This window comes from Gymnodraco acuticeps, unplaced genomic scaffold (assembly GCF_902827175.1).
Source record: "Gymnodraco acuticeps unplaced genomic scaffold, fGymAcu1.1, whole genome shotgun sequence".
In the NCBI taxonomy this organism is placed as follows: Eukaryota; Metazoa; Chordata; class Actinopteri; order Perciformes; family Bathydraconidae; genus Gymnodraco; species Gymnodraco acuticeps.
This window is the reverse complement of record NW_022990583.1, coordinates 3,691,253-3,704,000: the sequence shown is the minus strand read 5'-3', so window position 1 is coordinate 3,704,000 and position 12,748 is coordinate 3,691,253. Positions and strand designations below refer to the sequence as shown.

At 42.2% G+C, this 12,748-nt stretch overlaps 1 protein-coding gene across 4 annotated transcripts; it reads right to left on the bottom strand.

The window, feature by feature from the left end:
- Positions 1–1,003: 1,003 nt before the first annotated feature.
- esrp1 (epithelial splicing regulatory protein 1) lies at positions 1,004–12,734 on the bottom strand. 4 transcript variants are annotated; one of them, XM_034228193.1, is made up of 17 exons: positions 12,642–12,734; positions 12,398–12,529; positions 11,883–12,041; positions 11,597–11,713; positions 11,123–11,234; positions 10,499–10,642; positions 9,945–9,999; positions 9,361–9,471; positions 9,095–9,227; positions 8,947–8,989; positions 8,367–8,686; positions 7,414–7,638; positions 6,836–7,088; positions 5,277–5,457; positions 3,965–4,106; positions 3,372–3,494; positions 1,004–2,380 (listed from the first exon to the last, which is right to left on the bottom strand). In XM_034228193.1, the coding sequence occupies exons 1-16, from the start codon at positions 12,717–12,719 to the stop codon at positions 3,393–3,395; spliced, it is 2,307 nt and encodes a 768-aa protein (XP_034084084.1). In that variant the 5' UTR covers positions 12,720–12,734; the 3' UTR covers positions 1,004–2,380; positions 3,372–3,392. The 4 variants fall into 4 exon arrangements, with proteins under 4 accessions (XP_034084084.1, XP_034084081.1, XP_034084082.1 ...); XM_034228190.1 differs by having other exon boundaries at positions 3,405–3,494; XM_034228191.1 differs by having other exon boundaries at positions 3,405–3,494; positions 6,848–7,088.
- Between the last annotated feature and the right edge of the window lie 14 nt (positions 12,735–12,748).

Below are 12,748 nucleotides of genomic sequence, written 5' to 3'. Positions count from 1 at the left end.
TGACCTTGTGTTTTAAAAGTGTGTTAATGGAAAGTATTTTTGGAAGTATCCACTTTTCATTTATTTATTCATACAATTAAACTCACAAGAAAAGAAAATACATAGTTCTGGAGAAATTGAATGATAAAGACCATCCCCTGCTTTGCCGAAAAAGAACACAAATATATATCAGAGAACCCTCCGTAGAGAAAAAAGGAAAGAACCCTATAATCGTTTTTCAGCAGCTCCTTATATCCTTTGTATTATACTACATCATAGGTTAAATAACTTTCATTGACTCAATATTTTGAATCTTATAAACTGCACTTCAATTGTGCAAATTACACCTTTAAACTGAGGCTTAATTGATATACAGAGGTTGCACTTTGTCATGCATAAAAGCCCTTTTTGATTAGTTTTGTAGTAACAACTTATTTTGAACCTGAGCTGCATTTTTTCTCACATCATTTCCCACTTAAATCTTAGTCAATGAGGAGATACAAGTTCAAGAGAAAAAAAGTATGTTGGGCTCTGTTGTAATGATATTAATGGTGTTGCTATGTTGGTTTAGGCAGTGTTTGAGTGTGAGCGTGTGTTTTTAAAAGAGATCAAGTTGGGTGGGGTGCACAAGATTGTATTACACAATGCCAAATCTGCCCTGAGGGGGTATGACGTGGTTTTGTCTGCTTTCCTTCCATTCTTTTAAAAAAAGGGCCATCCTCTCAGATAATTTAGTGTGTCTGAGGGACAATAGCTTCTTTGCCAGAGCCTGTGTGTGTGTGTGTGTGTGTGTGTGTGTGTGTGTGTGTGTGTGTGTGTGTGTGTGTGTGTGTGTGGGAAACGCAGCAGTAATCACGGAGAATGGCGTGAGGGAGTTACCACAGTTTGGCCTCCAGCAACATTCTGTCATCAGACAACTACACCTGTGTGTTTGTGCTCCTTCACAAATACTCCCAAAATACAGCCAACATAATAAGTACACATCAAGGTGGAGTAAAGGCAAATCGAGAAATTAAACACCTGATAGCTGGCAGACTTCACATGTTATATTTATTGTTGTTTCAGCATTGACACAGCTTGACATCCTGAGCAGGACTCCCACTGTATGATGTGTGTACAGCAACATGAAGCCCAAACAGGGCAAAAGTGGCAGTGAAGTTAATTATTCACAATATACACGTCAGAGGTGTTCATTGTTACCTTTGCTTTTCAACTTTCCATTAACTCTCCAAATGATTCAGCTAACAAGAGAAATGGCAAAACGATTTCTGCAGGGAAACCTGTTTTGCATCCCCCACATAGATGTTGAAAAGAAGACAAGGAAAGTGTGATGGCCTGATAACATCTTTTTGGTCTTATTTGAGCAAAACATGTAATTAAATCGGTCATAAACCACCTCTGGCTCCTGAGATTCAATCAGTAAGATGAGAGCTTGTGACATGAGTCTTCTTGAAGAATGCAACCCTGTGGTTATGTTACAGAGAAGTGGGAATGTCCTCTGTTCAAATGTGAGTCAAAAACAAAGGGCAAGACAACATAGGCATTTCACAACATGGAAACACACCCGTATAGGGCAGATGTAAAGGGAACGAGGGGGTTAATGAGTGCGAGATGTCACCATTTTGTAAGTGAAGGCTGACTTTTGGACAAACTCACAGTGTAACATATGTTATCATTCGAAGATACTGCTATAATATTCATTAGTAGTCTTATTGATTAGCAGTGCATTGATATTTGGCATTATGTAAACATCTTAAAAGTTGTACTACTAACTTCTTCATGCACTAAAGCTTCCAATACAATCACTGTGTACTGTATCAAGTGTATATAAACACATTAAATGAGTTGCATAAACAGATTGAGTATTAAGATGTATCAACACAGCCATGCATAATCCTCAATTTCATCTCTTTCACACTAAAACACACTCGCGCACACTTTCACTCTTCACAGAGAAGCTTTTGGAAAAAATGTAGCTACTAGTTCATCATTCTCAAGTTTGGCTAGAAAATATATCATCATGATTATAATATTCTTACATGTAAAAAAATCTCTATAAAGCTTTTAAAATACACACTGTGCAATATAAGACAAAACTGCTATTTTTTTGGGCTACGGCCACAATGATTTTGGTATAAAATACATTAATTTCTGATCTTAAAGATATAAATAACACATCTAAAAGACTATTTTTAAAAACCTAACAATACATTACAAGTCTTTGACATATAACAAATCGTCACATGACCTTTGTTAAATTGTGACCCTACAACAGGGTCAGGTCCAGGTACTGCCCCCCCGGCTTGGCCATGAGACCGGAGAGGGACATGAGAGAAGCCTCACCTCCGCTGGACTGACCAATCAGACTGCTGCTCAGGAGAGACATGGACTCTGCGGGACTCTGGGGGTGGGGGAGGAAGGAGGGTTTGGGGTGAGGAAGGGGGAGGAGAGAGAGAAGAGAATTATCCCATTGTAACAGCGCCAAACACAGAGCCCTAACACCAGCACCAGATGTTACCCATCACCTTCTCATCCACCTCAAGGCTACACCTGTTATTACCCGTCATTATTTCACTACATCACCACCACCACCGACCGTTCACTAAGCCCTGCACCCCCTTAGTTACTGTTGCTATGCCTGTCAAGCATTTTGCACTACTGCTTAAATACTACAATACCCATAAGCCCAACTTGGGGTTGGAGAAAATCTAGTTGGAAGCACGAATGAGAGCAGTTGCAGTATTCAAAATGTTTGATTTTTGCTGAGCCATTTGCTTTATTAATTCAATCAAAGTTGACCCAGTTTGGAGTTGTATATGAGTTTATGCCTCTACTTGTAGTTAGTTAGTCATGCTAACGTTTGCAACTCATATTAAAGCAGATAAACAGTGTCTAATCCAACCCTCACACTTTTATTGTGGTGTTTTTGTTTAAGAAAGATGATTTAAAAAAACACCATCTTCTTAACTCATGAGTTACAGAGTAAAGAAAGACAGAAATCCAAAGCTAAAGGTCTGCTATAACACAGCTAAGCTACCATTTGAAAATGACTGATTGGAGGGGTTTAGGAACGGTCAATTAATCCTCTTGGCTATCGCTTTAGCCAATAAATAACTGAGAACATAAATGTAGTAGCCTGTATCAGATCGATAACGCTGCGATGAAAGCCACAACAATTAAAGAGAAAAAACAGGGATTGATTCAATTCAATTTTTCTAACCACTCAACCCAAACCGAGAATGTGTCCATTATTGCTACTGCGTGTGATTAGCACTTATGTCTGCATAGGGAATGTTGCTGTTGAGCCCCGTTTCCCCGATGACCATTCAAAACCCAAGCCGCAGCTACACCAACCATGGACAAACTAAACCCCTCACTGAGCCAATCCTTACCTGCCACCTGCCTTAGACACCTTAAATACACACCCATTCTTTGGGCTGTGTAAGCAATGTCCCGGTCGGGTCGTGAGCGTGCATAGCCCCGTGGGCGTGCATGAGAGCTTCCTCTGGGGTATACTGTGGTGTGATGAAGGGGGAGGAATGACAGAGACAGGGGCTGAGTGACAAACAACCATAGATTCTAACCTAAAGACCACAAGGACCTTTTAATTCCAGCATGAAAGAGTGAAAAACAAACTGCACATTCTCACTCCACATGTCTCTTAATTTAATATATCTATATTTTTAACATATCCCTGGGATCCTTCACGCACTTCCAAGTTAAAACGAGAGTTAAGTTTCTCCGATTCAAGTCGAAGCAAGCAGCAGTGCATGTGTGACAAACCAGGGAGAGGAGACAGGATAAACTAGTTTGATAGCCTCTGGGCAAACACAGTGCATGCCTGACAAGACACACCCACAGCAGAGGAAGATTTGAATACAACACTTAGATCCTGCAACGATGTGTGTGAGCTAGGAAGCCACAGAGGATTTGCATGTAGGAACTGTATGAAGAGTTATTAAGCATATATGGTTAAGTCTCTTACCTGGTATCCCTGCACTGCATTAATGAGGTCTTTGACTCCGTTGCTGTTGTATGTCAGACCTGGCATGCGCATCAACCCCCCTTGGGAGGACAGCGAGGAGGGGGTGGGGTAGAAACCTAGAGCGGTGGGTGAGCCAGGTGGACTGGAGAGAGACAAGAGAGAAGGCAGACTGTTATCATAAAAATATCTAAGAAAAAAACAAACTTGAAAACTGCATGTCTCTGAGCCAACAAAGCAGATACGCTTCAGAAGATTGAGAGTAACTCTGGGCGTCGTCTATAAATGTTTTCTCAATGACAGAGAGGGCTAACCAGGCAGAAACAGAGGTCACTGAAGTTTACCAAGTTCTTTGATACCACAGCGTTCAGTTATTAACTGACCTTCTCCCAACCTTCTCCTTGTCAAGACACAATTGAACCAAAACTACACCTCTTTTCAAATAAAATACCAGATTTATAAAAAAAAATACACTTCACTAGGGTATTATTGCAGTCAAATCAATGTTTAAGCCATTGACATTACATGCAGTCTTTGTGGAAGGTCACAGGGAAAATGTGCAAGTAGAACGCAAAATTGAATATCAGTGACAAAATACTGAATTTTGAAAGGGCTCTCCAATATACATAACATACAATTAAATTCAGTATGTGTTATGTCTTTATTGCATGCATGTTTTTCTAGTTACCATTATAAAAGCAAACATAAGGTTCAGTAAATCAAACATCTAAACAAAACCGGTTTGGTTTTCTTATTCGCTTACTCATCAGCACACAGCCAACAAATAAACAATGACAGGATCTTCAGCTCTTAAATCCTTCTCCAACAACCCTCAAGCGGTTCATTTGATTTGTGATTACCACAGAAAGTGAATTTGAAAGCATGTCTGATTAGAAAATGTCATCACGGCAGTATATCCTACATGGTGAAAAGCACTGAACCTTTTTAAACCAGTTAAGTTTTTGTTGTTTTGCTTGTTTTGCTTGAACTCAACACTGTTATTTCGATTACAATATCTTTATTCTGAAACATTTAAGATCTCCTGCTATGAGAGTTCTTAGTCAAAGTATTTCATTTGTCAAAACTATTAACCACACTTTTGTCATGATAAAATCATGCAGAAAACCTAACAAAACAATAAGTCATGGGGTCCTTGTTAGGAATAATCTGAGGACTGGTTCAAGATATTGAGATAACTGAGGGATCTCATACACGTGAAAGTCTGAAGTCCTAGACCGAGGAATCAGATAACATGAAGGGCTGTATTGAAAGGCCCCCATTTGTCTCTCTGTTCACCTGTAACATCGCCGTTTACCTTGGGTAGTAAGCTGCGTAGTTCATGTATAGCTGAGCCGAGGCGGGGTAGTATGCATGTCCTGGGTGCAGGGGGCGTGGGGCCAGCAGCATCTGACCAATCTGAGGGTAGAGGGCAGCAGCCGCCTCTGAGGACATGACGGGTTGAGCGTGGCCGAAGGAGTAGGAGGGTGGAGATAAACCTGGAGCAGAGAGAACAGAGGGACAGGAGCAATAGTTAAAAACAGACAAACAGTAATAGATTTAGAGTCATGATGATAAAGTCTGGTCAATGTTTGTTTCTGAGAGAGGCGCTCATGCAAACAAGCAAACAATGACCGCCATTACTCAGCTACTTTTATGAAAGTTGGTTTTTCAGATGTATTTAAAATTAAGGAAGCTAACAGAAAGTACCCTTTTTGTTATGGAAAATATACAGTACTGACCTGCATTTTGATAAATGGTGCCTCCTTATTTAAATGATATTCAGTCCGTACACTTTTTTCCACAGCTCTGCTTCCAAAGTTTAATGTTTCTTACTGTACGTTTAGCTACATTTGTGCACCCAGATTTATTTCATTTTGATGCATTTGTTTTGTTACCTTTTTTTCATTGATTTATTGTAGCTACTGGCTTTGTGTGCCATTACGTTTGTATAGTAAGTAAAAGCTTTAATTTAAATAAAATGTCCTGTTGTTTAATCATATCCTCAGTCACTACCGGCCACACATTAGACCTCTGTTTAACTGATCTTCTTTTTGTAAACTAGGAGTGCACCAGTGCACCAGATGGTGAGGAACTACAGACACGGAGAACAAGAGACATTTCTACACAACAGCGTTCAGCTCTGCACACCTTACCCACAGTTGCACTGATTGGTCAAGCACAGGAGACGCATACACCTGAGGTGTGCCGGTCTACTGAGGCTGAATCCCACAAACCACCACTACCAATCTGAGAAGGCTGGAGAGTTGCAAGCCATGTTGAAGTTTTACAGAGTAGCTGTGTCGCTACACTTCTCCAACCCCGTCAGATCTTTATGATCAAGCAGTGGTAAAGTGGTAAAATTAAGATTAATTAACAAACATGCCACTGAAGAAGATAAACTACAATCAGAATGTGTGAACAACACAGGTGAAAAGGTAGAATAACAGTTAACACGTGAGGTTTCTCGGTGCATGCAGATGGGCAATTGAATACAACTAAATTACAAGGAGGGTACCACACACACCCACCCACACACACACACACACACACACACACACACACACACACACACACACACACACACACACACACACACACACACACACACACACACACACACACACACACACACACACACACACACACACACACACACACACACACACACACACACACACACACACACACACACACACACACACACACACACACACACACACACACACACACACACACACACACAGTTTGTTATCCTCTCTTTGTCAGACCCGCCTATAGTACTAGATTGGAGGAAACCCAGCCACCCTGCCCCCCAGGGCAGGAGCCCACCTACCCTGCAGTCCCGAAGCACCCCCAGCTCCCAGCGGCACTTACGTCTTGACTTACATGGCGGCGGACTGAGCCCTGTCCCACTCCTGTTCCGGGTGTGTGTGTGTGTATGTGTGTGTGAGAGCGAGCCTCCCATCAGCACCAGGCCCATCTCCTCCGCGCTGCAGGGGAACACCTCCACGTAGCGGCTGCTGGCCCCGCGCTGGCTGGACATGACGTGCTTGTGGAGCCGCTGTGAGGCGTGGATCGCCCGCTCTGCTGAGGTCATCTGGATGAAGCAGTCACCTGATGGACGACCCTGGAAACACAGTCAGAGGTCACGCTTTGTGTTAGAGATGGGGTGTCGCAAATTTCCAGTAAGATATTCATAACAGGTTAATAATACACATGGTAATATTTGGAGATAATGATAAAACGCCTCTTAAATTACTTCTGTTTTTCCGCTCTTGCTTTATATCCCACCCCCAATCGTTTAAAGGTGAATTCACCGGTAGCACTATTGATAGTTTTTTCCAAATTTACTATCGCGGTAATACATGTTTTCTTTTTTTTAATCATGTAGTGAAAACCTAGTCGGAGAGAATGTGAGTCCATGGGTGAGTCAGTGCGGTTGTTGCATGTACCTGCTGGTTGAGGACCATGTGCACGCCATGTGGTCTGATATCTTGTGTAAACTCGCCCAGGAAGGTGAGGATGTCCTCTATGCTCGCTGTGTACGGCAGCCCCCTGAGCCTCAGGCAGTCTCTCAAACCACCAGGAGGGGGCAGGAGAGACACTGTGGGCAGCATGGACACCAAGGGGGCAGGGGCCACAGCGATCAGAGGGGCCGAAGAATACCGGTTCAACACCTAAAACACAACATAAATTACATACTCTGCCTAGAGCAAACACAGTCAAGGAGGCCAAACTGATTTAAGTGTAGCCTATCTCCCCTACCCAACATATGTGTTCACTAAACACCAGAATACACACATGCTATTAATAGTTACATTTAAAATCAAGAAAGTGTATAAAAGACAGATATAGTATTGGCCAACTTTTAGCAGAAATGTTGTGTACAACAAAGACATGTCCACGTCCATGCAATTTCAGGCAAACGCTGGCTTGTTTGCATTTCTAGAGGAGCAATAAAACCTCTCAGTCCATCATACATGACCGTACGAGGTGAAGCCTCTGCATAGATATGGCTCTGGGCTGTGGTCTTATCACTCTGCCAAGATAAGAAAATAAGTCAACGTGTTTTCAACTCACAAGAGAGGGAGAAAGACAGAGGAAGACCAACAAAAGAGAAATCGACTAATAACCTTTCACAGAGTATTTGTTGAAGGGAAACAACTCCAAAAACTAATTGAGGAGAAAGGTAACACACCCACACACTCCTTGCTGTGTGCATACACAAACTAACATATTTTTCCTAAAACCCTCTTTTTACCCTCAGAAAGCAAAGAGGAAAACAAGACAGAACAAAATGAAGTGACACATGTAAAGCTAACATAATTAAGCTAACAAACGCATTTTGCACACGTACAGACAAACAAAGATGCACACCCACTTCAAGGCGCGCACCCTGACATACCTGTTGGACCTCTGCTGCTGTACTTTTGAACAGCTCAATATATCTTCTGCCCAGGATTTCCTTGTGTTTCCTCAGAGCACACTGGGCATGTTCCTCGCAGGCAAATAAGACAAAAGCATCGCCAGTGGGACGCCCGTCTGGATAGCGTACGAACAGGATGCCGTCCACCCTTCCGCTGACCGGACAGGTCTCTTTGAGGCCGTCCCCCGGGGAGAAGAAGGCCAGCACCTGCTCGTGTGTGGCGATGAAGGGGAGACCTCTCATCCTCACTATGATCTGGTCCTCCCGGGATAGGAACGTCGCCACCTCATTGGAGGTACCTGCCACACACAGAGACGCAGACACACCTTAACTAAAACTATACAAATAAAAATGACCACAGGGTGGTTTTCAACAGCATTAAGTTTTCCAAACAGTGTGTTTTTTTTGGTTGCATTTTTGTTATTTGGGTGTTGATTTTCATAATAGTAAATTCCCTTTTACACCAGAAGGCACCCAAGAGCTTCAGGACTTAATATGGTCAAATTATATTGTGTACACAACACCAAACCTAATTTTACTAATGTTTATATCTTCTCACCTCCTGCTATCTTCAGGAAGTCCTCTCCAGATGCTTTGTAAACCTGCCATTAGAAAGGAACAAGACAAAGGTTAAGACTTTGTGTCTCAATTGATTGGATTAATATAGGTAGAGTGGCTGATTCATTTATTTCATGCAGACAGGTTACCTCTATGTATCTGTTGCCCATGTGGTGTTTGTGTCTCTGCAGCGCCAGGTCTCTGTGTTCTTCACTGTCAAAACGAACGAGAGCTTCTCCGTTCCTCCTCCCCTGAGCATTAAGACACAATGCAGCCCCTCCTCTAAACAACACAACATACAGAGCATTAGCGAGGGGGTTGAACCTTGTGTCAACAGCAGGTTTTTAGTATATTACATTTACCTAAAGATACAAAATTCATAAATGAGAGTGCTGGTAATATTGGTCCAACATACTTGGCAATGTTGAGTCCTCTGAAGAATCGAGCGATGTCCTGATCAGAAGACTGCCAGGGCAACCCTCTGGCTCTGATCACTGAGTTGTCACACACTTTCTCCATCTTACTGCTGCACACACACACACACACAAGAAGAAACACAAACCACACACACACACACACACCCACACACCCACACACCCACCCACACACACACACACACACACACACACACACACACACACACACCACACACACACACACACACACACACACAGCACACACACACACACACACACACACACACACACACACACACACACACACACACACACACACACACACACACACACACACACACACACACACACACCACACACACACACACACACACACACACACACACACACACACACACACACACACACACACACACACACACACACACACCACACACACACACACACACACACACACACACACACACACACACACACACACACACACACACACACAGAGACATTAGCACGGCAGGTGTGAAACTTGGAGTTGATTTCAGAGGTAGAACAACAAGAATATTTATCTTGAGCAAACTTTACTTACCAAGTGCCGTTCTCAAACTTCTCACTAACTCTCTCCTGGTTAGTAAATGTGTGGCCTGTAATGGGAAAGCAATAGAGTCAAACATGAGATCACAAATTACACCAAAACTGACCAGTACTTCAACAGAAAATACATTTAGAGCAAACTGCTGCTTTGTAGATTAATCCTTCATCTATTACCTATATTTATTGATTAATTGTTTGGCATATGACATCAATGCCTTAAATGAAAGCAACCTATTCAAATAGCTTCCTATGTCAGATGTATTGTAAATAATCCAAAGAATTTGAGGAAAGTGTCATATAAAATAAAAAAAGAGCACTTAAGTACTTACATTAGAGAATCTGAGACCAACAAATAATTAGCACTTTTGATGAGAAATGTCTAAATTAACTGTTGATTCATTTTCTGTTTCCTTAAATATCATTTGAACAATGTTTTTGTTGCTCACTTGATCTTACTTGTCAACACACACACAGTAAGCTTTGAGGCCTAACTCAATGACAAGACTGTAATATTCCACCTTTGTGTAAAGTCATGTATATGGTACTCACTATATGGCTCAGAAAGCAGGGCCAGGACAATGCTGCCCATAATCTGGACCTGCTGTACAGCTATTTCTGCGGTCAGTATGGCAGAGGGATCCAGTGTGGATGAGGGATCCCACATGGGGGGCACATCAACAGGCATACTAAGAGCTGTGGGGGAGGCAGTCAAGGAACGCAAACAAGGAACAGCCAAATAAAAGCAGTTTACAGTTCGGAGACAGCAAGAAGGTTTTGATATACGTGTACAAAGTGATTATGTGACAGGTGTAACATTTGCGAAAAATGGAAACGCCACAAAAAAATGGCACGTGATAAAAGAAAAACACACACATAGATGTTAGTTGATCCTGTTTCAGTGGGTGTGTGGGGTTTACCCTGTTGGCTAAACACACACTCGCTCACTGAGCGCTGAGTAAGGTGCTGCCATTGTTTCCCTATTTGCATTTGCATTTCAAAACCTCCAGTCTTGCAGCCAACACCCGTGGCTTACAAACTTCTAATGCGTGTTTCTGAGCGATAGAGGGGCACAAAAGCTCAAGATATACTTGGGCACGAATAACCGAAAAATAAAATCCAATATGAATGCATTATTAATATTACAAACATTTACAGTGACATAATGAAGGATACACTCTGCCATGATATGTACATTCAAAGCCTTGAGGTCAGGTGACGGGAAATGCATCTTGAACTCTTTCCGAAGGTCAAAGAAAGAGTAGAAACAGTCTGGGACCAGGATGTTCTGAAGAGGGGAGACATTAAAGAAACGGATGTTACCCAGCGGCCCTTCAACAGCTGCCTTTTTATTGCCATCATATCAATGTTTGCTCATGCCAGGTCAATAATTTCTGTCTTACACTTTACGGGTTAAAGACATTCAGGGAAATATGATCAGCTTCATCGTGTAGGTGGTATGTGCATGGGCGTGTGTCATTGGACAGGTTTTCATGAGCGGCTCTTGGCTCTAGAGCAACTTTCACTGTACATTTCAATTCAACCAGGAGCTCAGTGCTGACACAACATATCTCTTTGTGACTGTGTTAGCGCTGAAGGTTCCTGCAGAACATCCGCCCTGGCTGCAAGGCGTTCACCCATTCAGCTCACCTTGCTCGCAGCCTCGGGGTGAATCACTTGGCGGATGTGGAGCTGCCCGTCTGTACACAAACACACCGACGTGCCTGCGCCCGCGCTGTTCACCTCGTTTGACAGTTCTAGATGAAACTGCAAGGCGAGGCATTAAGCATTTAGAAAATAATTTAAAATGCTGACAATATATCCTCATGTATCTCCACAGTTAGTATGTAACAAAAAACATTATTTGTAATGACTTAAGGTAAGTTATTACCAGGTATAATGCTGCTTATTGTAATGATTTAAGGTAGGTTATTACCAGGTTTAATGCTGTCTCAAAACTTGAGGCTGTGGAGACATTATCTGCTCCGGATCCATTCTCCTCTTCCACACTCTCCTCCACCACATCCTCCTCCTCTTTTTTCTCTGTCAATTCTGAGAGGTCAGGCTTAATGAGGATCTCATTCACCTTGCCCAACTGGTTCAGAGAAGAAGAAAACACATGTTAGTCTAGAAACAGAAGCTCTCATAGAAACTCACAAGCTGAAGCCTGAATAAATAACATTACATGTATGTAAAAGAGACTCTTATTACATTTATATTTACACATAACAGAGTCGGAGTCTGTTTTAAATATAGACAGGTTTATGAGAATATATTAGTCATCCCATTTTACTTAACAATTTAAGACCCAAAATTAAGCTCATATATGTTTACAACAGTATTATAAACGGCTAGTTTGTTTTGGAGACTATGTCCGACTTGAGCTGTTTACCACTATATTTCCTGATTTATACTAACAATAACTCTCTGTAAAAAATAATAAAGTTTCACCTGTTTGTTCTTTACATCCACCAGCTGCCAAACCAACTGCACGAGCTCCTTCTCGTCGGATCCCAGCAGCTCTCCACTCGCGCCAGATGTGGCGGTGAAAAACACCACCAGGTAGTCTACCTGCGCCGTCATCTGAGCACAAACACCGCCGAAAAAAATTATCCAATGCTGCACAAAAAGTAAAAGGCAGGAACTGAAGATACACCTGCTAAGTCAACACGCGGGAGCCAATGTATATAAAAACCTTTACTGTGACACCTGAGCGAAAAGGTGAAGTCTGTAAATCCAAGTTTCGTCGCTTGTAAAATCTTTCGTGAAACATCCCGCAGTCACCACCTCCGAGTAATGGCT